We start from the raw sequence: 23,510 nt of genomic DNA, 5'->3' as shown, positions 1-23,510 counted from the left end.
TCACAGTCGTAATAGACGAGCAAGTAAAAAGTGACGTTCTGGGCGAGATGAAAGAGTTCCTTGATAAACAGACCTGATCGATATTATAGGGCACACCCTGATCAACTCATTCGCCAGATCCGAGTCAACTAGATGGTCAAATAGTTCCATCCATGTATCACGACAATCTTCCAGTTGTACCGAATTTCTTCCTGGCAGCGAAACGTCCTAATGGGCCAGCATCAGTAGCCATAAGACAAGCAAGTTATGGGGGTGCATTACGAGCAAGGGGAATGCACTCGCTTCGGTCATATGGACAGCCAAGGCGTGAAAGACATGGCTCGCAGCAAACGATTGATGAATCTGCACAAATAGGAATGCCACCGTCGGAACTAGGGCGTGTTTCAATTGTAAGCGGCACAAGTAGCAATCGACATGAGGAACACCAAGGTGGCTGGATATCTATGGATATACAGACCTGGCGACCACAATCTTGACATGAACAATATCACAGCATAGTTTAGGAGAAAAGAGGCATAAGATACACAAGGCTTCTGGCCGAGAGAAGGCAGATAAAATGAGAAAAAATATGACCATCTTACAGAAAGCATTTGTTTATAGATGTAAATGGACAGCCTAGACTTAGAAAAGATATCAAAGGAAAGGTATTGATTATAGTGTTGAGTTTACTGCATGATATATGTGGGATTGTTATTGGTGAGTTTATCGATTTTGCATGGGATAATCCAATTGTATGGTGTTGATCGAGAATAAAAACTCGATGTACTATTATCATAAGATTAATAATTAGTAAAGAGACAGGAGTATAACCCTAATGCATGAGCCAATAAAGAAAAGAAATGTCAGAAATAGGGAAATATGTCTCAAATCCAGAGCCGGGATGCGTTAGTCCCAAAATGGTACTTAAGTCTGCTTACGCATATTATCCTACATCTTTCCTTTCCTTTGTTCAATCCTCCTCCTCTTCCTCTTCCTCTTCCTCTTCCTTTTCCTTTTCCTTTTCCTTTTCCTTCAATCGTCTCAGAGTATGAGTATACTCTGTTTTTCCTCTTTCCCCCCCTGCTTCATGCTTATGATTTCTTTTACTCAGAACTGAATACAAATCCAGCAAACCACCTGTATTTCTCGCTGCATTAATTGATCTACACACAATGACCAGCATCCTGCATGAGCAGATCGACCTCAAGCAAACCTCGCCCAACACTTATACTGCATCCTGGGATGTCGACTGGACTCTCGGCACGAGTACGTGAACTACAAATAAAACAAAAACAAACTAATAGATCCATATGGGTTGGCTAACTTGTCGGTTTTAGCTCTGATGGGCGGGTGCGTCGCCGCCCAGATTCACCGGGCGGCGGCAACGCATCTCCAGAATGATCCAGCGCTAGTAGCGCGCAACCAGCCCGATGTGCTGAGTATGCATCTCGAGTACCTCCGCCCCTGCGAGCGATGTATTAGCACCATTACCGTTATTACGCTAAAAATTGGCGCTGCGACGAGTACTATCCAATTGCAGCTGTCTCAGCACGGTAAGACCAAAGTCATGGCGCTAGTCAATTCGACCAACTTTGATAAGGCGGTCGGCCCCACCGCCACGACAGCTTGGTCCCTGCAGCCGCCTCCGCCCCCTAAGCCGGACTTCCAGCGGGTGTTCGCCCACCAACCAGATGAGAACTGGCTCCCGGGGCGCCTCGCCGGCGAGATCATCCCTGTAAGCCGCCGTATTTTGGGCTTATTTCCCCGCGCCGGCTTCCCTGTGCCTGGAGTCTGTGATGCTTGGAACAGCTTCCTTGGAGATGAGCGCATGGACGCTACCTATCTGGCTATGATGGCGGATGTCATCCCCTCCTTGTCCGACACGCTCCTGCGCCATGGCGGCTTATACGACGCGCACGTTTTCTGGGAGAAGATGAAGATATGGGCAGAGGAGAACCCGGGTATCCCTATTGTAATGACCAATACGATTGCTGAGGCAATGCAATCACCCACATTCAATGTCACCGTTACTATGGATATTGAGTTTAAGCGAAGGCTCCCTAAGGACGGACAGCGGTCGATCTTCTCAAGAGCCGCTACCAAGATGTTGCAGGACGGAAGAATGGACCTCGACGTCACCATGTGCAATGAGCAGATGGAGCTGCTCTGCACAGCGCATCAGCTCATCCTGGTTCTCGAAGCGCAGAGGAAATTCAATGGTAAAAACGCAAAGCCAACGCTCTAAATAGGCAACGTAGATCTTGGTGCTATTTTCTTGTTAGTCGTCCGAGTATTTAATATATTCATTAAATGTTCATGTCATTTTCCATGCCTCGAGGGCCACAAAGGAACTCATTTTATGTACACATTTCAGGCTGGGCGTGATATATTTATGAAATAACTACTGACTACACGAATTGTGACACGACCGATCCTACAGACTATAACCACCATTACCCTCACGCTCGGACCGCGCCTCCTTTAGAGGTGCTGTGAATCGACATACTGTCCACGTGGATCGTCTCCTGCAGACGAATAAAGCCAGCATCATCATCATCACTCCGCATGCTCCGTCTCTTCGATGCTGATGCCGAGACAAAGTGGCCATTACGCCTGTTGCTGAAATCAGAGAGTTCATAGCGCCGTTTTGATGATGAAACGCCGAAAGAAGCGTAACGGTTGCTGATGGCAGTGCTGAGCCTCGACTTCTTGAACAAGGTGACAATCAGGGGTCGAATCCCTAGGAGACAAGAGCAGATGAAATATGCACTGGGTTCGATAAGGGTGTAGACCATGGTGTCGATTCCCAGGTATGTGAGATCCGACATTAGGTCAGTGGTGTAAAATCCGACGAAACGGATAATGGAAGTCACTATGCCTCTACATGGACGCAAATATAATCAGTATACATTGATAGCGCTCCCACCGGCTGGGGAATAAGCAAGTCGTAAGCTGTGATTGAGCGTAGGATTTACTCACAGACCTCCCGCCATGAATGTGACAAAGATGCCATATTTTTGGATCTTGTCTGTGTGCAGCTGCCGTAAGGTCGAGTAAGGCAGGGCGAGAATAGCCAAGTCGGTGACAATGTTGGGAATACTGATGTATTTGTAGGCAGCCATTAAGTTCGCGCAATGACCGCCGGGGATGCTCTTGTCCCATTTAAAAGCAAATGGTTGGCAGATGGTGAAAGTGGCGATGATACCAGTGAAGACAAAGTGGCCGATGACTATTCCCAAGACAACCCAGGTAGCGATGCGGACTCTGTGGTCCATGAAGATCCTGAGGTAGAGAACTAGGATCGCAATCTTGGGAAATGTGATGCCGGCCATGTACAAGAACTCGCTGGCTGTTTCAAGCTTCAAAAAAGTCCCAATGACGCTCGGATCGTGGATCAACCAATAAGCTATATGTCGACCGCCGCCTCCGATTTTGATATAGACTAATCACACAAAATAAGTATAATTTGCTTCATACCAGCAAGACACCGTCAATCAAGAGGGCACACACAGATGCAGATGATTGCGAGTGACAACGAGAAAAGGTACCCCAACGGATACAATGTCCACATGGTCCAGCCAGTGCGCTCTACAAAGAACATCTGAGAAATGATAAAAAGGGCGTATACAACAGAAAGGAGGACGATGAAAGCAATACCGGTGTTATTAAGCTTTGCACCGTTATCCTGCGCCAGATACTCTGGCGGCAAGGCCATCAGCTGTTCTGGGGTAGGTACGGTGGACATGGTAACACCAGTTGACGATTTGTCTCGTCACTACACAACTTGTATGAATGTATTCACACAGATCAAAGCCCTGTGTCAAGTTGAAATCGTGAAGTTATTCGAGGTAGACCATTTGTTATAACGAGGTGCACGAGAAAGATGCAGTCGACGCGCCTCAAAGGTTTGTTGCTTTTCCTGTCTTCATGGATCCCTTTGCCAGACAGGCATTATGGAATCGTATTCAGCCAGACAGAGTTGGTGGGGGCGGATGAAACTCATTCGTCAGGACATAAACAGGGATATCGCCGTGCAATTATTAACCGATTCGATATGTTTCATTCGGCTTGATTGAGGGAGCCATCGTAGGACATAGCAGAGGATTGGCGTAAGGCCTGCAGGTGGAATATCATCGTGCATTGCTAGTTTTTTTATCTAGGTAGGTTGTCAAAGCTGGGTTGGGAAATAAATTCGTTCGGCGTTGGTATTGTAACGTTTAGGGTGGTTTATTGGGTACTATTATGAGACTGATGCATGTTGGCTGCAGGGTGCCATACTAACCGACCAAAAAAAAGAGGCTCATCCACATTTTACATGTCACCATCCTAGCTCCTATAATACATCATGATAATTATTTAGCTGTAGGACGGATTTGATCGACTAAATTAATATATAGTAACACCCCCTCGCGCACTTTAGTCGCCGAGCTCGAGCCGTCAACATATCGAACTCGCTCGTACACGGTGCTCAATTAACTTCGGACTATATTGCATTTACATGTAGGTAGCATCTGATATGATCGTTAGTCAGCATTTTCATTATAATTTGCTCTGGTGGCAAACTAGGGTGGGAAAGACGATGAAATACACGGATTCAAATTTTAGGATCCCCAGTAGGGGCCGTCAGTATTTACCTAATCATTACAATCCTAATTAGTTACTCTGTACCATATTATACGTTAACTTTTGGATCAATTCTTTACTATAAATCGGGACTATCTTTGGGGATAGATTTATAAACCAAGCGCCGAGTTCGGTGTTCTTTAGCCTCACCTGGTACACAATAGGTTTGAGAAAACTTTCGAGATGAAGTTCCTATGTTTGCACGGCATGGGCACCAATAGCCAAGCAGGTTACCCCATATCCTAGTTCTACAAGCGTTTTTGTCTCGTGCTAATTTTGCACTAGATCTTCAAGGTTCAAACTGGTAAGACCGTCCGGGTATACCTCAACGTCGTTTGATATGTACCTGCTGAACGTATCACCCTGTATTGATTCCTTCAAATTTCCGTTTTCCTAACCACTGCACTGTAGCTCCATTCCGATATGAGCTCGCCGACCAGCACACGTACGAGTTTGTTCAGGGGTAGTCCCCTGGGAAGTACCACCAGGTCAGTGTCATACCGAACACTGGCTAGGAATGCTCCGACTGTGTTAAACCTCAAGATAGAACTTGAAGCCCTCGCGGACCCTTCTTGTCAACATTATGCATACTATGATCTAAACTCAACCGTCAGCTTCATTGCCGCGCTGGACAGTCTGGAGGCTTACATCGAGGCCGAGGGCCCCTTTGACGGGGTGATGGCCTACTCCCAGGGCGCCGGACTCGTTGCCATGCTCTTGGTGCGCAGGCAGTACCTGAAACCCCTTGAGGCGCCTCTGTTCCGATGTGCCATCTTGTTCTCACCAGTGCAGGTCTATGACCCTGTGGCCTATCTTGAAAGAGGGGAAGCGGTGGTCCTAGACCGTGTTGCGTCTGGCATGTCTGCCATCCCCATCCCTATCGTCATCATCTACGGTGAAGTGGACGAAAGGAAGAACGAGTGTTTGGGACTGCAAGGGATCTGTGATCCTAATCTGCTCTCCGTTTTTGTTCATGAAGGTGGTCATGAAGTCCCCGGCATGGGTGTTAAAGGGGAAGCACTAAGGGAAACTGTCAAAATGGCTCGCCGAGGCATCACTCGGGCTGAGCTTGCAGTTGTAGCTTGAGGAAGCTCACACGTCTTGCTTAAGAAGAAAATATAGATAGCCTAGGAATAAAATCACATAGCATTTTACTGAACGATCCTGCTTTTATTTATGCGATGCTCACCAGGACAGAACTCTTAATACAAAATCATCCTTATTTCTTTAGAATAATCGGTTTTCTTCGCCATTGCAGAATTGTCGCAAAGACTTGTGCTGCTGCAATACCAATCAAAATCGCCATTTGGGTGTTGTACATGGACCCAAGCTTTTGTCGCACTAATGCTTGTGCTTCAGGTGGAAGAGTGGAAATTTGATCAGTACGGTCTAGAATCAGCTTCGTTTGCTCAGGGCTTAAAAATTCTAACAGGTGTGACCGCAGCGCTGAACTGGTTGCGCATGTCACGATTGCCAGACCATGGGAGCCACCCAGAATCCTAAATTGATTGATAGCCCCGTTACCAACAGCTAGACGGTTGATTAGTTTGACATGAGAAGACTTGAAATTTAAGACATTGGCACAACCTACCAAGATCGTGTTTTGCCACCACATGGGGCGTCAGCAAAAGAAGGATGATATTGAAAATACCAACACCCGCCCCAGCAAGGATTTGAAAGCCATACTGTGACGCTTCGATGCCAGCCTGGGTTGATGCCTGAGAGAGCCCAGCAACACCCGCAATCTGAAGCAAGGCACCAAAGATAAGTGAGTATGCTACAGAGACCCCCGTCTTGGTCATGATAACGGTAACAACTACGGCTGTGGAAGTCATGATAGCTGTGAAAGGGAGAAGCCGGACGCCGCCGTCGATAGCGGAAAGGCTGTTCACGAGCATGAATCGTTGCGGTATTTGTACGATCGTGGATGTCATGACCATACCAGAAAGCCATGCATTGCTTGGCAAGTTGTTGAATCAGACATTCAATCAGTCTTATGTTTAGGGCTATGGACTTACCCGACCGCAGCCATAAAGACTCTATTTGTAATAAGACCCCAAGAGAAGACTGGCTCTAGATTCCATTTACCTGTCGAAACATGCCACTGCCATACTAGAAATCCTGCCAGGAACAGAGGGGCCAATATTAATAAAACCAATACCTTAGGGGAGTCGAAGGAATTCCCCGAAGAGGCCTGCTGTAGTGCAGTCGTAAGAAGTGCCGACGCACCCACAAGCATGAAAGCTCCTGGGAAATCAAGTCGACGTAGGCGGGAGATTCGCTGAAGATGGACACCAGCACCTGTTAATCGAGCTGCTGGCTCGAGTCGAAGTTTGTCTGGCATGGCAAAGTATAAGAGTGCTATTGTGGTTACCCCGATTGGAACACTACAAAGTGTCTGCGAGTTAGTCAAACGAGACACTGGGGATATACAGTGAAAAGACGCTTACTTCATGAGAAAGCACCACCGCCATGCTCCTGCCTGGGTGAAAGCTGACCCGATAAGAGGAGATATTGCGACCGATATTGCCGCTGTCAACGTGAGGAAGGCTGAGTAGCTCGGCCATTTTTCGGGCGGCCTCAATTCGAAGCCATATCCTATACAGATTGCAACAATTCCGCCGGAGCCGATGCCTTGGATCCAGCGGAACATAATACTACCTAGCATCAGTTTTCTTACTACTGTGTGGTGATAGGATTTGTTGGCAACCTACAGCTGTATCAAGGTCTGAGCAGCACCACATGCGCCTGAGAATATTACAAACAGGATTAGACAGCCTAGCAGCACCTGTTTGCGGCCGAGGACGTCCGACACCTTTGCCAAAAGAATAGGAAAGGCTGATGGAGAAGGTGAGCATTAGGTGGGGTGGGCCTGGGGATCTATTGCGCTGCACACATACCACCGTAGGTTAGAAGATAAGCAGTGAAGACCCATGGGCTTTTCTCAAAACCGCCCAAGCTATCTGTTATGGCTGTAATGGCTGTGCTAGTAACAGATGACTCTGCTTGAACCATGAAAAGAGATAGAGCTTGGCTGAGGCCCGTCAGTGCCATAACACAACTGCTACTATAGAGATGAGCGTTTGACTGACCCTGTGGCGATGGCTATCAGTCGCCAACCGGATATCCATTTTACAGTTTCCTCTGATGCTGATACTGATGCTGTACCCTTCTCAATTTCCATCACTATCTCCTCATTATCCCTTTCTGGAGTTGCCGGTGCCGTCTCATCGCTCAGAGCCATGATGGAGCGTGGCGATGGTATAATATTCCCTGTTTGAGCGCGAAATCGTTTTCTTCTTGCTTCCACGTACTCTGTAGCTCCAAAATGGGTTATGAATACGTCTAGAACATAGAATAAAGCTAAACAGCTCCGTTGGGATGAATGCAGCTGCGTTCAAAGCAACAATCATTTCCTCGTCGAAAGAACGAGAGGGCCCACGAATTCCGATCCAAGCTGAAGGCTACGGCGGTTGTAGATCCCTGATTGCATTGCCTATAGGCAAGCAAATCCATTGGACTGAAATAGTGCCACCACCTTGGCAAGCAAAACGATGCCCCAGACTGGCGCACGTTGAGCACTGTAAAATTGCGGCCCCTCCCCTCTGTAGCGTCATGCAGCACAGTGGGTCGCCGCAGACCCCTAACTTAGTTATTGTAGATACTCCACAAGGGACCACGCCACTACTAACCGAGCGTCCAGGAAACAGATCCCCCACACCATCGGAGCATAAATCGGTTCACTAGCGGCGGCTACATTAGCTCCCCCTCCACCAGAAAGCCAATTTGATCCAAAATAGCGGCTTGGCTGATGCCTCGGTCTAGATCACTCGCTTACACACATCGAATAAAGCATGTTTGCGGATTCCTTAATCACATGGCTCATCTATTTTAGTGTGCGCCACGTTGGTACAGTTATTTCCCCAGAGTGAGACATACCAGGGTTCCCTGTATTTAATCGCGGAATGTTTCCAGGTTGCTGTTGACATAGTCTCCGCGGGCATATGACAGGGATAGCAGTGGATATGTCTAGTCTTTCAAGGCCGACTCGGGTACAGCCAGAAATATCCCCAACTAATCTTGGAGCGGGTGAGCGAATACTGTAAGGTTCAGGTATTGAATTTACATTGGTGGGTAATTCTAACACCTAGCATACATGTAGACTTGTTGACAACTGCCTGCAGACTGTGGAAGCAGATCCTGCCCTCGTCTTGGCCTACTCAGATTTCGTCTCCGAGAGTGCAGATGCCCTCTTCCTGAATTGCACCTCAGGACCTTGGCGGAGCGAAATATACGCGTCCCCCAGCTGGAGCTGCCTCCTGTCCCTAGCTCCCCATCCAAGCTCGGGTGCTCCGCCTCCAAATGTAGACCCAGGTGCCCTTCTGACATCCAGTCGATAAAGAGTTCGTGCAATTGTGATCAATATCTCCGTCAGGGCTAGATTCTTCCCGATGCAGTTACCCGGCCCCGTGAGGAACGGGTGGAAATTAGCTTTGATCCGCGAAACCTCCTCTTTGGTCACGCCAGTAGATTCGTCCACGATCCAACGTTCAGGTCGGAATATGTCCGGATCACCATAAACCTCCTGATTGCGTGAGTTGGCCCAGGGTACTGTGCCCACGATTGTCCCTGGCCCGTAGTATTCTCCTTTGATTTGAATTCCTCCCGGGAGCACCTGCCGAGGCAGTTCGCTTGGTCCTGATGGGGTGAGGCGCATTCCCTCGTCGACGCATGCCTTGAGGTACTGGCAACTAAGGAGTTTCGGCCCGTGAACAATTTCCTCAGGACAATCAAACGTCGTCAGTATCTCATTTACGAGATTCTGGTATCGTCGTGGGTCGCCAGTGAGGTAGAAGAATATACCAGAGAGACTAATGGATGTAGTGTCGGATCCCGCGATGATGAGCAGGCTGGATTCCGCTCGTAACTCATCCTCATCGTAGGCGGGGAGACCTGTATCGGGGTTTTTGGCATCGCATAAAAAATAGAACATGTCTTGACGCCTCTCTACCTCGGGCTTCTCCGCCTGCTCCTTCTGCAGAGCAATCCTACTAGTAACGCTGCTGTAGACAAATTCGTTGTATTTCTGCACGGCGGGTGGGGTAATGAGCTCAAATAGTCGGTCGAGGCCGCGGGGCTTGAGCCAGAGGAGGAGTTTCAGGAAAGGAGAGCGGCACATCTTGTTGAATCGTTAGTAAATATCAGATAGGTGCGGTAGAAGTTTAAAAAGCAGAAGTAGGGAATCTCACTGGGTAGTAGAATCGCATGTACTCGGCAATGCAATGCGGAACCTCCTTCAGCGGGTTGTCTCCAGGCTCCTTGATGCCAAAGGACTTTCCGAAGCAGAGGTCTCCCATGATATCAAAGATAAGGGCGTCCACCTTGTGTGAAAAGTCCACGGGAGCAGACCACTCTGAGTCGCTGTCAATTTCATCCATAATGAGTTGATTCCAACGATCAACATGCTTGATGATGAAGCCAGAGGCGGCGCGAACCAACTTCTCGGTAAAGGCGATATTGAGAATTCTTCTCTTCTTGGCGTGTGCGGCAACATCAATAGTGGTGAGAGTTGTTTTCTCGCGCTCGTTCCTCTTGAATGCCTCGTAGAAAGGACTTCGTCGTACATTGGATTTCATGCCGTAGATATCTGCGTACGCGTCCGGGTCGCAGAACAGCACCGTGTTGGGGTCAGGGCGGATTTTGTCGCCATAAATCTGGAACTGCTGCCACAGCCAGATGTGGCGCTTGCCGCGAAGAGCATGATACCACGAGGGAATCCCACTTGCTCGACCCCAGAATGGGCCCGGAATGTGGGCTAACGGATGCAGAAATAAATTATAGGTGGCCGTCGCGACGAACTAAAAAGCCATATTTTTTCTTATTAGCTACTTGTACTTGCATAGGGGAGGGGTGACGAGTACGAACCAAAAGTGGCCCGAGCAAAAAGAGAATCTCGAGCCATTCTATCAAACCCAGACTTGGTGAAGATAGGCTCGGCATAACGAGAGGTCAGGAGAGAATGTGCAGGGTTGGCGGTAATATTTGTATTGTTAGATCAGCAAATTGAGCGGATATTTGTAACTGTTCAATGCGAAACCTGAGAGTTGAACGGTGGAAGTTGAAAGTGGATAAGGCAAGTCTACCACCTGTTAACAAGACAGCACAAAACGACAAAAAGGCACGGCAAGAATGAGGGTGGTCACACCGGCAGTTTTATCGCTGCAAAACGGCCAGTTGCCCCAGCAGCAGTGTGTGTACTATGTACAAGTACGTGTACACGGCTAGTAAGGTGTCAACGTGCATTGGCAGGAACTTGACGACGAGCCAGCCGACGAAATACGAGGTCTTCGACACAGGCATAGTGTGCCATTGATGCTGGTGGAGCACTACTGGGTTGGGGAAGGCGCCCCCACTCAAAACGGGTAAGCCGTGATCGCTAGCGCTTACGTCACAAGCTGCCGGCTAACCCTAAGTTAACGTGTCTATTAATACTACGTCCACAACAACAGCAGCTCTCAGTGGTTCACCTGTGTCTGTAGGTACGTGTCATAGCTGAAAAATTCTTTAACTTCAATGGGTTACCGTATGCGATGATGCTAGTGTTGTTTATTGTCCGATCCGTCCCCCTCTCGGCAACTGCGCCTTTGCTATAGCACTTGCAAGGATCAACAAGACTGATTCGCCGAACTAACTATCGTCGATACTGTTGTATCAGTAGGATCAATAGAATTGTTTTCCTAGCCCTGTATTAGTGAAGTGGGGGCCGCTTTCAATGTGGGGTTGATAATCCTTTGGCATCACATTGTTGTTGTATTTCGGCGAGTACCTCTTGACACCACAACCGGCGCTTCTTTTATGAATGTGACTATGAAATTGGATTAACAACCCTTGGTGGCATTTTTCTGCACGAATTAAATGGAGGCCGAGTTGTGTTCTTGCAGATCATGGCGTGATACCACATCGTCAAGGCCAGCCGTCGAATGTGATCAGGGTCGCATAGATGCAGCAACGATAGCGAATAGCAGGGGATAACCCCAGTGTTGTATAAAACCACTCACTCGATGGAATATACCTTGAAAACGTATTTTGTATATCTTTCGTTCCCATTCGAAGAAATATAACTTGATCCAACCTGTCTCGAAAACTCATATAGATATTGAATCTTTCAAGATACTGCACCTATTCGCTATCATACAACAGCATTCGGCACTATGAGCGTAATAGAGCCAATTGCCGTCATTGGTATGTCCTTCAAGTTCCCAGGAGGAGCTGAAACCACAGATGAGTTCTGGAAGATACTCGTGGAAAGGAGATGTACTGCGACCGAGTACCCCAGAGACCGGTTCAACATTGATGCATTCTGGCATCCCGACGGCAGGAAACAGAACACAGTGAGTGAGACAAGCCCGGATAGTCATTTGTTTTTTGATACTAACCATGACAGATAAAATCACGAGAAGGACACTTCCTCAGCGGCGACATCAAGAACTTCGATGCTGGGTTCTTCTCAATGGCGCCACACGAAGTCGGGTCGATGGACCCGCAACATCGTGGCATCATGGAAAACACATATCATGCATTCGAAAACGCTGGCTTGCGCATGGAGGATGTTGCTGGATCCAAGACATCCGTTCATGTCGGTTGCTTCACCAGTGATTTCGCCACAATGCAGACTAGGGACACACAGAGCATGCCCAAGTACAACGCTCTGGGTACCGCTGGCTCCATGCTATCAAACAGAATTAGCTGGTTTTATGACCTTCATGGTGAGAGCATGTATGTCGATACTGCCTGCTCAAGTAGCCTAGTGGCTTTGGCCCTCGGTTGCCAAGGGCTGGCGTCTGGAGAATCCGACATGGCTGTGGTCGGTGGCTCGAACATCATCATCATTCCTGAGTTCAGTATCTCCTTAAGTAAGATGAGTTTCCTCTCCTCAACGGGGCGAAGTCACAGCTTCGATGCGAAGGGAGACGGCTATGGACGTGGCGAAGGGTTCGCCACCTTGATCCTCAAGCCACTGTCCAAGGCCATTGTGGACGGAAATCCCATTAGAGGTTTGATTCGTTCTGTAGGAATGAATCAGGACGGTCATACTAGCGGTGGCATTACACAGCCGAGCAAAGACATGCAGGTTCAGCTCATCCATGGTACCTACAGAAAAGCCGGTTTAGATATGAGAAACACGCGTTTCTTCGAGGCCCACGGGACAGGTACTGCGGTGGGCGACCCCATTGAAGCTAGAGCCATCGGAGAAGCTTTCTTTAATTACCGGTCAAAGGACGACCCTATCTATGTGTAAGTCGGAGCGCTACGATTCAAAGATTATGTGTTCGCTAACGTGGGCGGGCTGTAGAGGAGCCGTGAAATCCAATATAGGTCATCTTGAAGGCACCAGTGGACTCGCTGGGGTTATCAAGGCTCTCCTAGCCTTAGAACGGGCCGTGATTCCCCCTAACACCAATTTCGAAAAGCTCAACCCACAGATTGATGCCGAATTCTTCAACCTTCGGTTTCCGACTGAATGTGTACCTTGGCCTAAAGCTGATGAAATTCGACGTGCCTCTGTTAACTCGTTCGGGTTTGGCGGATCCAACGCCCACGTTGTCCTAGAGGCAGCTGATGGCTACCTAAAGAGTCTCGGACACAAGATGCCACATTTCTTGTCCTTTTCTACCTTGCAGAAAAAGATACATGTCCACGACTCTACCATTATTAATGGCGTCCATGCCACAAATGGTGCTCAACCCACAAATGACGTTCATAAGGTAAATAATCACAGAGAAACACCTAATGGTTTTGTTGAGGGCTTGATCACTGGCTCATCGAAGAAAGCCTTGCACCCTCGGCTGTTAATTCTGTCGGCATCTGACGAAGACGGCATTGCTAGGCAAGCTAGGAGCCTCTCACAATCATTGCCTACAGCTTGTCCACTTGGCGAGGACGGAGACAAGGAAGTACTCGATGACATCGTCTTCACCCTGAACAACCGTCGCACAATGCTGGAGTGGAAGTCGTACAGTATTTTGGAGTCACTTTCCGCTTTTTCAAATTTACAAGAATCACTGTCTTCGCCAGTTCGAAAGGTTGGCACGGCAACACCAAATCTCGGTCTGGTTTTTACCGGACAAGGGGCACAGTGGGCCAGAATGGGCCATGAACTGCTCGACTGGCCCGTATTTAAGGCTAGTATGATGCATTCTCAGAAATATTTGGATATTATGGGGTGTAAATGGTGTCTCATCGGTAAGTCATATTCTGTAGCTCGTTGGACTTCTTAGCCATGTTCCTGCCTGCTAACTGCCGAGGTGTAGAAGAGCTGGCAATTGACTCTCAAGATAGTCATGTGAATATTCCAGAGTTCAGTCAAGTGATGACAACTGCCATTCAGATCGGTCTTGTGGACCTGATCAATGTCTTTGCCATCAAACCTTCCGTGGTTGTTGGCCATTCGTCTGGAGAGATCGCAGCAGCATACTCTGCAGGATTTCTTTGCCATGAATCTGCCATCAGAGTATCATACTTTAGAGGTGTTCTCGCAAAGGAGCTTGCTCAAAATTCGAAGTCAAGATGGGGCATGGCCAGTGTAGGCCTCTCAGCAAATGAAGTGCTTCTCGAAGTCAAAGAGATGCAGGATCAAGATCCGGGCACCTTCGATGGCGCTCAGATTACCATCAGCTGCATGAATAGCCCGGCGAACACGACCATCTCTGGCCCCGTTGCTTCCCTGGACCTTGTCATTGCCCACCTTAATTTCAAGAATATTTTTGCCAGAAAACTCAAAGTCGATGTGGGATATCACTCTCCGCAGATGAATTCGCTGTCGTCCGAATATATCAAGCACGTTGCTAATCTGCGGCCAGGCGCAGAGGGCAACAATGTTAAAATGGTCTCCTCCGTTATGCCAGGTCTTGTGGGTGCAAAAACAGTCTGCTGTGGGGAATACTGGATTTGCAACATGGTGTCTCCGGTTCGCTTTGTTGAAGCGATGGACATCTGTTGCGCGAACCTTAACACAGGGGATGTAACGAAACTACTTGATAGAAGCCATTCGCAACAAATTTTTACAGACGGTTGGCTTGAAATTGGGCCGCATGCAGCCCTGAAGGGACCTCTTCGTGAAATCTTTTCCTCGAAAAACCGGAAAGACCTCCTTTATGCCTCCTTGCTGGTTCGTAACAAGTCCGCGAACCACACAGTTCTCGAAACTGTTGGGCAGCTATTCTGTCGAGGTTTTGAGGTTGACTTAGACCGGACAGCTCGAATCGATGAGCCCGAACCTCTCGAGACTCGCACCATCGTAGATCTGCCGCAGTATTCCTTTAACCACTCTGTCATCCACTGGGAGGAGTCAGCCCGGACAAACGCGTCCCGGTTAAGGGTACACGAACAGCATCCACTCCTCGGCGCTCAAGTAGTTGACTGGAACCCATTGGATGCAAGCTGGCGTTTTATCATCAGGAAAGACGACATTCCATGGGTTTCTGATCACAGGCTCCATGGAAGCATGTGGTACCCTGCAGCGGGCATGATAGTTATGGCAGTGGAGGCTGTCAAACAATTGCTGTCAGATGCCCAATTCGATTTTGAGCTCAGGGACGTCACTTTTACCGCTCCTATTGTTGTGAGTGAGACTTCCGAGGGTACGGAAACCCAAATCAGCGTTGTTCCGGCAAGTAACATGAGAGGAAACCGAGACCCGGACTACAAGTTCAGGATATATGTCAGGAGACCGGACGATACCTGGAATGAAGTCTGCGATGGGACCATTATTCCGCAAAAGGCTCAAGAGGCCGCTCTGGACGTCAACAAGCAAAATGAAGAAGAATATAAGAGACAGCAGGCACAAATAGCGTACGACAAGGCTTTGATTTCGTGCCAGGGGTCTATTGAGGCCAGCGAGATGTATCGTAAAGCCCATGAAATCTCTGGATTGCAGTATGGTCCTAGCTTCCAGCGCCTTACCGACATACATTATGACCGAAGAGGGCAGGCGCACGCACAGTTGAAAGCACTTGATGAAGGGACTGCGATATCATCCAGGCCCTTCACCATTCATCCGGCGACTCTAGACAATATATTCCAATTAGCAATTCCAGCCCTCAGTGAAGGCCTTACCCCATCGTTACCAACACTGGTTCCGTCACGGTTGACTAGACTATGGATATGCCGTGAAGGAGCAGGCTCCGCATCGACTGACTCGGGGTCCGGTCCCGAAGTCGCCCACGTTCAAGCAAAATTTTCTAGCAAACGCAGTGCTGTGGCTTCAACAACTGTCTTTTCGAAGAATGACATGCAAATTAAGGTGCAGGTCGAAGAATTGGAGTTGACTGAAGTCGCTCGAGATCAGGACAGCGCAGCTTCTGAACAAGCCGTGAGGTCCATATGCCATGAGTTACATTGGGCAGTCGACCCAATGCTTCTTGATAAGGGGGAGATGTTTAAGTACTGCTCACAACATCGTAGCAATACCCCCGAGCCACAAGAGTGGTACGTAGATGTTAGACTCATGCTTCTAGGTTTTGCCAATCAAACTATGGAGGCTATGCGGTCGGCGAAGCAGAAACCAATCCAATCCATGGAAAAATATGCCATGTGGCTACAGGCAAGACTCGACAAATTTTGGTCCTCAAGCCGAACAATGTCCGACCAGACCCAAGGCCATGGCTCGCTACCCTCAGGTGCAGACCTGCAAAAGCTAGCCGAACACTTCGAGTCCATTGATCGCAGAGGTGCCATCGGCGTTCTTGTAGCCCGGCAACTCCAAGAGATTCTCATAGGAGAGGTCAACCCTTTGCAAACGCTCTTTGCCGACGCAGAATACCTGTCAGATTTCTACGAGGAGCTCAACACGGTGGGAAAGGCGTTTCCAATGTTATATGCGTATTTGGATGCGTGGGTCCACAAAGACCCAGGCCTCAAATTTCTAGAGATAGGAGCTGGAACAGGCGCCACCACCAATATGATCCTCAACATCATTGCGAATCCCGATCACGGACCTCGATATTCGGAATATATGTTCACGGACATCAGCAGTTTCTTCTTTCCCGGGGCACAGGAGAGATTTGCAAAGTATGACCGGGTTCAATATCACACTATGGACATTGAGCAAGACCCGGAAGCACAAGGCTTCGAGATCAAGAGATATGATGTTGTTGTGGCTGCGAATGTCTTGCACACCACTAAAGACCTCAGCACCACGCTCTCAAATGCTCGACGGCTACTAAAGCCCCATGGAAAACTTATCCTGATAGAAATGACTACCCCAAATAATATCGAGACTGGGTTCGTTTGGGGTTCTCTGCCAGGTTGGTGGCTTGGCTCCGAAGAATATCGACAACTAAGCGCAGTTATTGAAGAGGACCGCTGGGACCATCTCCTTAAGCAGGGAGGCTTCACTGGAACAGAACAGGTCTTCCGCGATTGGGACTTGGATGTGTGTCATGGCTGGAGTGTCATGGTGTCCTCAGTTATAGCAGATGAGAATGTGGATGATGCAAAGCAACAAGCTGACATAGGAGAGGACGTGATTTCCAACGTGACGTTTATAGTCGATGATGAGAAACCTGAAGTGCAGATACAAACAGCCAAGAACTTACAATACATGCTGAAATGCCCTGAAGACACAAATGGACTAGGAATTGCGACATTTGATCAAATATCTTCCAGAGTTCATGATCTCGGAACCAGACATTGCGTCTTGCTTGCGGACCTAGATAGGGCCCATTTGCAGGAGACGAATCCAATCGTCTTCGGGTTATACCAGAAGATTCTCACAGGATCAAAGTCGATAATTTGGGTGCAAACGCATGACGAGCGGCCAGACTGCGCGCCTTATTATGCTATAGTCGAGGGACTTTGTCGAGTGTGTCGCAATGAAAATCCCTTTATCAAGATAGTGAATTTGACATTGGAATCCGTCACCGGCTCTTCTACTGAAAGAATGGCAAGCCAAATTGTCAAAGTCTTGAAAGCAACAGATCCGAATCCGAACCCGGATCTCCGAGCCCATCAGCTCGCGGCTGAGGATCAAGAATACATGGAAGTTTCAGGCTACCTTTGCGTCGGTCGCTTACGCCAGGCAAAATACCTGGATGAACATATTTTTACTCGGACGGAGAATCCAGTAGAGCTCCGAAGCTTTGGTTCAGCCCCTCCCGTCACCCTAAGCATTCAGGTTCCAGGATTGTTGGATACTATCGAATGGGTCGAGGATAAGGCAGCCTATGCTCCACTTCCTGCAGACCACGTGGAGGTTGAAGTTCGGGCTATCGGCGTCAACTTCAAAGACTGTCTGACCCTTCTGGGTCGTGTTAACACAGACACCTTGGGGAGTGAATGTGCTGGATATGTGAAACGAGTTGGCAGCGACGTTAGAGGCTTTAAGCATGGCGACCGTGTCGCCGTGGGATATTTAGATACGTACAAAACTCTAGTGCGAGTGAAAGAGAGGTACCTCGTGAAAATCCCGGACTCCATGTCCTTTGAAGACGCGGCAGGGGTGCCAACCGCCTTCTGCACGGCATATTTCTGCTTGTACAATGTTGCCCAACTGAAGAAGGGTGAGAGTATCCTGATTCACGCTGCGGCAGGCGGAACCGGGCAAGCCGCTGTTCAGATAGCGCAGCATATTGGTGCTGAGATCTTTGCAACAGTTGGCTCGGCGTCAAAACGAAATTTCTTGAGCGAGCACTACGGCATTCCGGAAGATCATATATTCTATAGTCGCGACGCATCCTTTGCCGACGGCGTCAAGCGAATGACAGACGGACGAGGGGTTGATGTTATTTTAAACTCGCTGGCTGGGAAGTTGCTCGTTGCATCATGGGAGCTAGTTGCCGAATTTGGACGATTCGTCGAGATCGGCAGAAAGGACATCGACACGCGAGGATTCTTGCCCATGTTTCCATTCATCAGAAACGCCTCATTTACTGGGGTCGATCTTGTGGGGATATTAGATGGAGCTGGGCAAAGCAACATGTATATACTGCAGGAAGTGTTCGACCTGATGGTATCCGGCGTCCTTCGGCCATCTTATCCTGTCCAGCCATACCCCATTGACCAAGTAGAACAGGCCTTCCGCCTCCTCATCAGTGGAAAGAGTACTGGCAAGATTGTGCTTATGCCACAGCAGGATGCCATGATCCGTCTCAAAGAAAGTGTCGATTCTGATTATCGATTTTTCAAGGATGCAACGTATGTAATTGCTGGTGGCCTGGGGGGCATCGGACGGCAGATCACTCGATGGATGGCACGGCGCGGAGCTGCTAATATCCTCCTCTTTTCGCGGTCCGGGCCCGACGGCAATCCAGAAAGGTTTAGAATGATTGAAGAGCTTAAAGCTCAGGGCGTCACTCTACGCTATGGGGTTTGTGATATCACTAACTTAGGATCAGTACAAGGAGCAGTACAAGAGGCGGTACGGAGTATGCCTCCGATCAAGGGCTGCTTCCAGGCAGCAATGGTAATTCAAGTAAGTTTATGGGCCTTCGAGTGATAAAAATGACCAAGCACGATCTAATAGAATTAAATTCAGGACCGGCCTTTTGCGAACATGACTCACGCAGAGTGGAGTGAGGCCCTTGATCCCAAAGTTCATGGTTCATGGAATCTGCATATGGCATTACCGTCGGGATTAGACTTTTTTGTGATGCTTTCTTCAGCAGTTTGCATCTTTGGTAATCCTGCACAAGCCAATTACTCAGCTGGTAACTCGTTCCAAGATGCCCTTGCTCGATACCGAGTCGCGCAAGGTGAGAAGACCGTCGCGATTGACCTCGGAATGGTACTCAGTGAAGGCTGGCTAGCAGAAAGGGCGCACATTCATCAGAGAGTGATGCAGTTGGATTTAGTGCTACCTATAGCACAGCCGGAACTATTTGCTATGTTCGACTACTATTGCAATCCTAGCACCACCTTCTCGTCTTTAACAGCGAGCCAGATTGTCACGGGGATCGAACTGCCTGCGCTGATTCTTCAGGCAGGGCGACAGATTCCCGAGGCAATGACAAGACCCATGTTCCGTGCGATGCATCAGGTTATGCCTAGCGGTGAAACTTCTCAGACAGCGGCCGCTAAAGTGCAAGATTTTGCTGCCATGTTCGAAGAAGCAGAAACGCTTGCAGTCGCGGGGGTGGCTGTTGCCGAAGCATTGAAGTTGAAACTCTGTCAGATTCTAGGCCTAGAAGCTGAAGAAAAGACAATTAATGATCAGATGGACTCCTTTGGAGCGGACTCACTCATTGCTCTAGAAATTCGAAATTGGTTGGCAAAGGAGATCCGGGCGGACCTAGCTATATATGAAATTCTAGGCGACGTCAAGCTGATAGATACCGGATTGGCAGCCGCTAGGAAGAGCATGTTTCGACAAGCAAAATGGGATAATGTAGGCCCTTCTTAGACAATTACGCCGGTAGAGAACATGTCACAATACTTAATCAATTAATCCAGCTAGAGAGCATCCGATACTAAACGGTGAAGTATAATGTAAAGACTATATGTGCTGCCGTCAATTCCTATGATATTATCTTTCTGCTTGTGCAGACCAATAAAACTACCATTATCATTGCCGCTTCGATTGCGCCATCTACCAGGCGCTGATGTCGAGCTGAAGCGGCTATACCCCCTGAGTTGAGAACGCCGTTCTGATGTTGAGACGTCCAGGTAAGCTATTGTGAATTCACACTGACATTTATAATTACTTTTTATCCCTTTTTAGTGCAGTACTTTGGCGGTGTTGATCACAATTTTAGGCATTTCGAACCTATCCCCAAAATGCTTAGTATCAAATAATCCGATAGATGTGACGTACATAGTTCCTCAAATTGAATAGCTAGACCATATTCTGGGTAAGTAGTCAACGTGGTGTGTTTTTATGTGGCCTTTGTGTGTCTTCGGTCGCCAATATGACTAATTGTCAGTATTTGGAGCTGTTCGAGCAGTCAAAGCTGGTAGGCTTGAGAATAAACAACGACGGTTGCACTAGTCCCATTCAGGTAAAGTGCTATCCAGGTAAATTCAACATCAGTTGATGCCAAGTAGTAACTTTTAGGCTTCAATCGGAAGATTCCCAACCGCAGAATGCATATGTGACGCTCGAAGAAAGTCCCAGGAAATTTCCTACCGAAATATGAAGTGTAGCCCAAGAAGAAAGAGTGACCAGTTTCCAAGCCGGAGCTCCACTGTGGAGGGTGCCATGGGCTAGTTCTAACTTCGTATTGCTGGACAATGTGCAATGAGGGGGTATTTGCAGGTTGTCTGAGGAATAGACTTTTCTACCAATGCCAAAAAATGTGATCTATACCTTAAGATTCTTAACGGGTGTGCTACATCCTCCTTCACCTCAAAATTGAAATCACTCTCTTTGCTTATTTCTGTCCCACTACCAAGATTCTCTAACTACATCTAGGTTGTCAGGGAAATTTTCGTGCAGTGGGGAAACGGCATGGTCCACAACGCTGTACTATATTGTGGGAGACTATATAATTTCCTTACCAAAGACGGGATTCGCAACCCTTTTTATAGGAATAGCCTCGCATTATTTTGAACTAAAGGTTAGAATGTGTATTGATACGTTCGTCTATTACAGTATTAATAAAGGAACTAAAGGGTACAAGTAACTGAGTGTGAACTTTGTTATGCTAATAAGTTACCTGACATGATGAGCCGAGGAAGAAAATCCCACGTTTTCAAACTAACCAAACGGCCGGCGGTGCGGTTCCTCTCACAGACGCCAAAGAATACCACAGGCATGCAACGAACCACAGCTTATGGGATTGCTCCACCCGCTGCCACTACACCGTGGCATATTTGGCGGCTACGATGTTGGCCTGCACTGAGTTCTCAGTAGCGTCGGACGGATAGCCAGAGGTCATCACGCCCTCATAGAAGGTGCCCTGCGCACCGTGGCTGTTGTCGCCGCCGATGCCAAGAATGATGGCGCCCTCTTTCTTCATCGGATTGTAGCCGGATGGGCGCACGCCGCTGTAGTATGTCGACAGCGAGCCGGAAGCAGCGTTGCCGCCACGGATCGACCACTCGTTTGGTTCCCCCTTGACAATTGCAGTGATAAACCGGTCAGAGATGGATAGGTCGGCAGGATTTTTGGCTGCGCTGTAGCCAGAGAACAACCCGTTTTCAAGATCAGCCATAATCCAAGGGCCGCTGCCGGAGCCAGTGCCCCAAACGGTACAGTCCCCAAAATAGATAGCCTCCATATGGCCGGCGCCTGTATCGGTACTGCTAGTCTCAGCGTTGCCATAATCAAAGCAGCAGTCACCATTATAATGGGTCCCGTCGAGAACTGCATATATTCCCTCTGCTGCATCGCCTGTAGCTGTGCCTTTGGCAGCGTTATTGCGGTAGCCAGTGCCAGGTGCAATATATACGCCATATGCCTTATGGCCATTCAGCTTAACCGGTGCGGCAGTCGCGTCAGCCAGATTATCATAGCCATTGGAAGCTGGACCGCTGAAGCCGCCGGGTGGAGCCTGGGTGAGATGATTACCATGACCAGACTGATCGTAAATGACGGTAATAAGGCAGGTTGTGTCAGCACAGAAGGAATCTTGGGTAGCAGCATTGGCAACCCCACCAGCTGATAGTGGCGCGATGGTGGTCGTGGTACTATCAGAGCTGCGTTTCACTTGGTAGAGTGGGCCAGTGTAGGCGCTATATAAGGCGCGAGTAGAACTGTGCGCCGCAACACATGGCGTGCCACCAGAGGAATAGATATCGCAAGGCCCAGCAACAACATGGGGGCCCATGAGAACAATGCCTAGAGCGAGCACCTGGTACGCGCGTTCCAGTCTTAGGCGTAAGGACGGCATATCTGATCACTTTTAATAGGGGAACACAAAGGTATGACGGTCACTTCTCTGAGTCTAGCTTTTTGAACTCATCAACGAGAAAAGCTCAACAATAGACACTGAGGCAGAACAGCTCTATTATAGTTTTTTCTCTTTCTTTTGAATCCGCACGGAATTTTGCCTGTTTTATTCATCTGTACCTAATCTGGAAAGATCTCCCTTTTTATATTAAGGGTGGGATGCGGTCCCATAATTATAAATAAAAGGGTATATTTCAAACTATCCATTATGACGCTTCTGGCATATCAGTCCTACTTTCAGCTTCAGAATGATGAAGAGACCCCCTTAAAATAACCGATCTTATGCTTCGCTAATCACTATCAACTTATAGCGTTGCATTGAGCATAGTTTTATACGATGATTAGAGGTGGAATAAAATGTCGACTATCCCGATTCCAGTCATGGGGCCATATGTACTCATTTTTAGTTCTTTTCTTCCCCGCGGGGTAATATAACCGACGTCCGACGGTTAATTTGGGTACCATTGAGGTTGTCAGTGATGTAACCGACGTTTAATTCGACTGACATGTTAGTGTCATACTAGGCAGTTAGGATAATCGATGTTTCTTCCCATTAACATCGGAATATAAACCCAGCCTCATTAGACCAATAACATGATAGCATGCACTCTACAAGTGGGACACTGAACACTAGTTGACATCGAGAGAACCTGGATTAGTAGCTATCTCGGTGCAGGGGGGCATGTATATGCCGCCTGCACTAAGTGGTTGGCTATCCTGACCAATGGAATGCAGGGAAATACTAGACATATAACATAGTACCTGACTTTGGGAATTCATACAATTAACCCTCTGGAAGTAGTGTTACAGTATTGTAATGATATGTATGAACCTTATTCATAATCACAAGTAAAAGACCACGGTTGCTATATTTTGACTAGTGTAAGGTTAGCGAGTGTGAAAACGGGAAGATTCCGACACTATCTGGAATCTTGACCATATTCGGATTAGCTTGTGCTGCACCCCGAATACGCTAATACAGATCCACTGCCCTTGCATGAAATGTGAGCTTCTCTCTACATTA

General features: G+C 48.2%; 8 protein-coding genes across 8 annotated transcripts; 4 read left to right on the top strand and 4 right to left on the bottom strand.

The window, feature by feature from the left end:
• Window positions 1-4: 4 nt before the first annotated feature.
• Window positions 5-551, top strand: BGW36DRAFT_373042 (uncharacterized protein). The gene is made up of 2 exons (XM_046215544.1): window positions 5-30; window positions 90-551. Exon 2 carries the CDS (start codon window positions 153-155, stop codon window positions 474-476), a length of 324 nt encoding a protein of 107 aa, XP_046075916.1. The 5' UTR covers window positions 5-30; window positions 90-152; the 3' UTR covers window positions 477-551.
• A 600-nt stretch (window positions 552-1,151) lies between these two features.
• Window positions 1,152-2,224, top strand: BGW36DRAFT_395159 (thioesterase family protein; the record flags this gene model as incomplete). The annotated part of the gene is made up of 2 exons (XM_046218005.1): window positions 1,152-1,245; window positions 1,317-2,224. 2 exons carry the CDS (start codon window positions 1,152-1,154, stop codon window positions 2,222-2,224), a joined length of 1,002 nt encoding a protein of 333 aa, XP_046075915.1.
• Window positions 2,225-2,438: 214 nt separating this feature from the next.
• Window positions 2,439-3,724, bottom strand: BGW36DRAFT_424810 (uncharacterized protein; the record flags this gene model as incomplete). Its single annotated transcript, XM_046220021.1, has 3 exons — window positions 2,439-2,859; window positions 2,959-3,421; window positions 3,490-3,724. 3 exons carry the CDS (start codon window positions 3,722-3,724, stop codon window positions 2,439-2,441), a joined length of 1,119 nt encoding a protein of 372 aa, XP_046075914.1.
• Window positions 3,725-5,025: 1,301 nt separating this feature from the next.
• BGW36DRAFT_356652 (serine hydrolase-domain-containing protein) lies at window positions 5,026-5,688 on the top strand (the record flags this gene model as incomplete). Its single annotated transcript, XM_046213800.1, has 1 exon — window positions 5,026-5,688. The coding sequence occupies one exon, from the start codon at window positions 5,026-5,028 to the stop codon at window positions 5,686-5,688; it is 663 nt and encodes a 220-aa protein (XP_046075913.1).
• Window positions 5,689-5,821: 133 nt separating this feature from the next.
• Window positions 5,822-7,846, bottom strand: BGW36DRAFT_356651 (major facilitator superfamily domain-containing protein; the record flags this gene model as incomplete). The annotated part of the gene is made up of 7 exons (XM_046213799.1): window positions 5,822-6,132; window positions 6,194-6,561; window positions 6,621-6,989; window positions 7,053-7,259; window positions 7,317-7,440; window positions 7,503-7,636; window positions 7,695-7,846. The coding sequence occupies 7 exons, from the start codon at window positions 7,844-7,846 to the stop codon at window positions 5,822-5,824; spliced, it is 1,665 nt and encodes a 554-aa protein (XP_046075912.1).
• Window positions 7,847-8,720: 874 nt separating this feature from the next.
• BGW36DRAFT_415172 (cytochrome P450 monooxygenase-like protein) lies at window positions 8,721-10,994 on the bottom strand. Its single transcript, XM_046219310.1, has 4 exons — window positions 10,808-10,994; window positions 10,528-10,741; window positions 9,852-10,460; window positions 8,721-9,781 (listed from the first exon to the last, which is right to left on the bottom strand). The coding sequence occupies exons 2-4, from the start codon at window positions 10,600-10,602 to the stop codon at window positions 8,819-8,821; spliced, it is 1,647 nt and encodes a 548-aa protein (XP_046075911.1). The 5' UTR covers window positions 10,603-10,741; window positions 10,808-10,994; the 3' UTR covers window positions 8,721-8,818.
• An 819-nt stretch (window positions 10,995-11,813) lies between these two features.
• Window positions 11,814-19,999, top strand: BGW36DRAFT_424806 (reducing type I polyketide synthase; the record flags this gene model as incomplete). The annotated part of the gene is made up of 5 exons (XM_046220020.1): window positions 11,814-11,993; window positions 12,047-12,897; window positions 12,956-13,845; window positions 13,914-19,072; window positions 19,136-19,999. 5 exons carry the CDS (start codon window positions 11,814-11,816, stop codon window positions 19,997-19,999), a joined length of 7,944 nt encoding a protein of 2,647 aa, XP_046075910.1.
• Window positions 20,000-21,392: 1,393 nt separating this feature from the next.
• Window positions 21,393-22,427, bottom strand: BGW36DRAFT_290051 (putative alpha-N-arabinofuranosidase precursor; the record flags this gene model as incomplete). Its single annotated transcript, XM_046210728.1, has 1 exon — window positions 21,393-22,427. The coding sequence occupies one exon, from the start codon at window positions 22,425-22,427 to the stop codon at window positions 21,393-21,395; it is 1,035 nt and encodes a 344-aa protein (XP_046075909.1).
• Window positions 22,428-23,510: the final 1,083 nt, after the last annotated feature.

The sequence above is a fragment of the Talaromyces proteolyticus genome (genome assembly GCF_021365285.1).
Source record: "Talaromyces proteolyticus strain PMI_201 chromosome Unknown BGW36scaffold_3, whole genome shotgun sequence".
NCBI classification, from domain to species: domain Eukaryota; kingdom Fungi; phylum Ascomycota; class Eurotiomycetes; order Eurotiales; family Trichocomaceae; genus Talaromyces; species Talaromyces proteolyticus.
The sequence above is the reverse complement of the archived record's forward strand: the minus strand, read 5'-3'. Positions and strand labels throughout refer to the sequence as shown.

Bases quoted from the DNA above. Each gene is read 5' to 3' on its own strand.
- BGW36DRAFT_373042 (XM_046215544.1), top strand. From the start codon at position 153: ATGTATCACGACAATCTTCCAGTTGTACCGAATTTCTTCCTGGCAGCG.
- BGW36DRAFT_415172 (XM_046219310.1), bottom strand. From the start codon at position 10,602: ATGCCGAGCCTATCTTCACCAAGTCTGGGTTTGATAGAATGGCTCGAG. The intron at 10,461-10,527 runs GTTCGTACTCGT...ATGGCTTTTTAG, and splicing joins TTTTGCTCGGGCCACTTTTG to TTCGTCGCGACGGCCACCTA. The intron at 9,782-9,851 runs GTGAGATTCCCT...CGATTCAACAAG, and splicing joins ACATGCGATTCTACTACCCA to ATGTGCCGCTCTCCTTTCCT.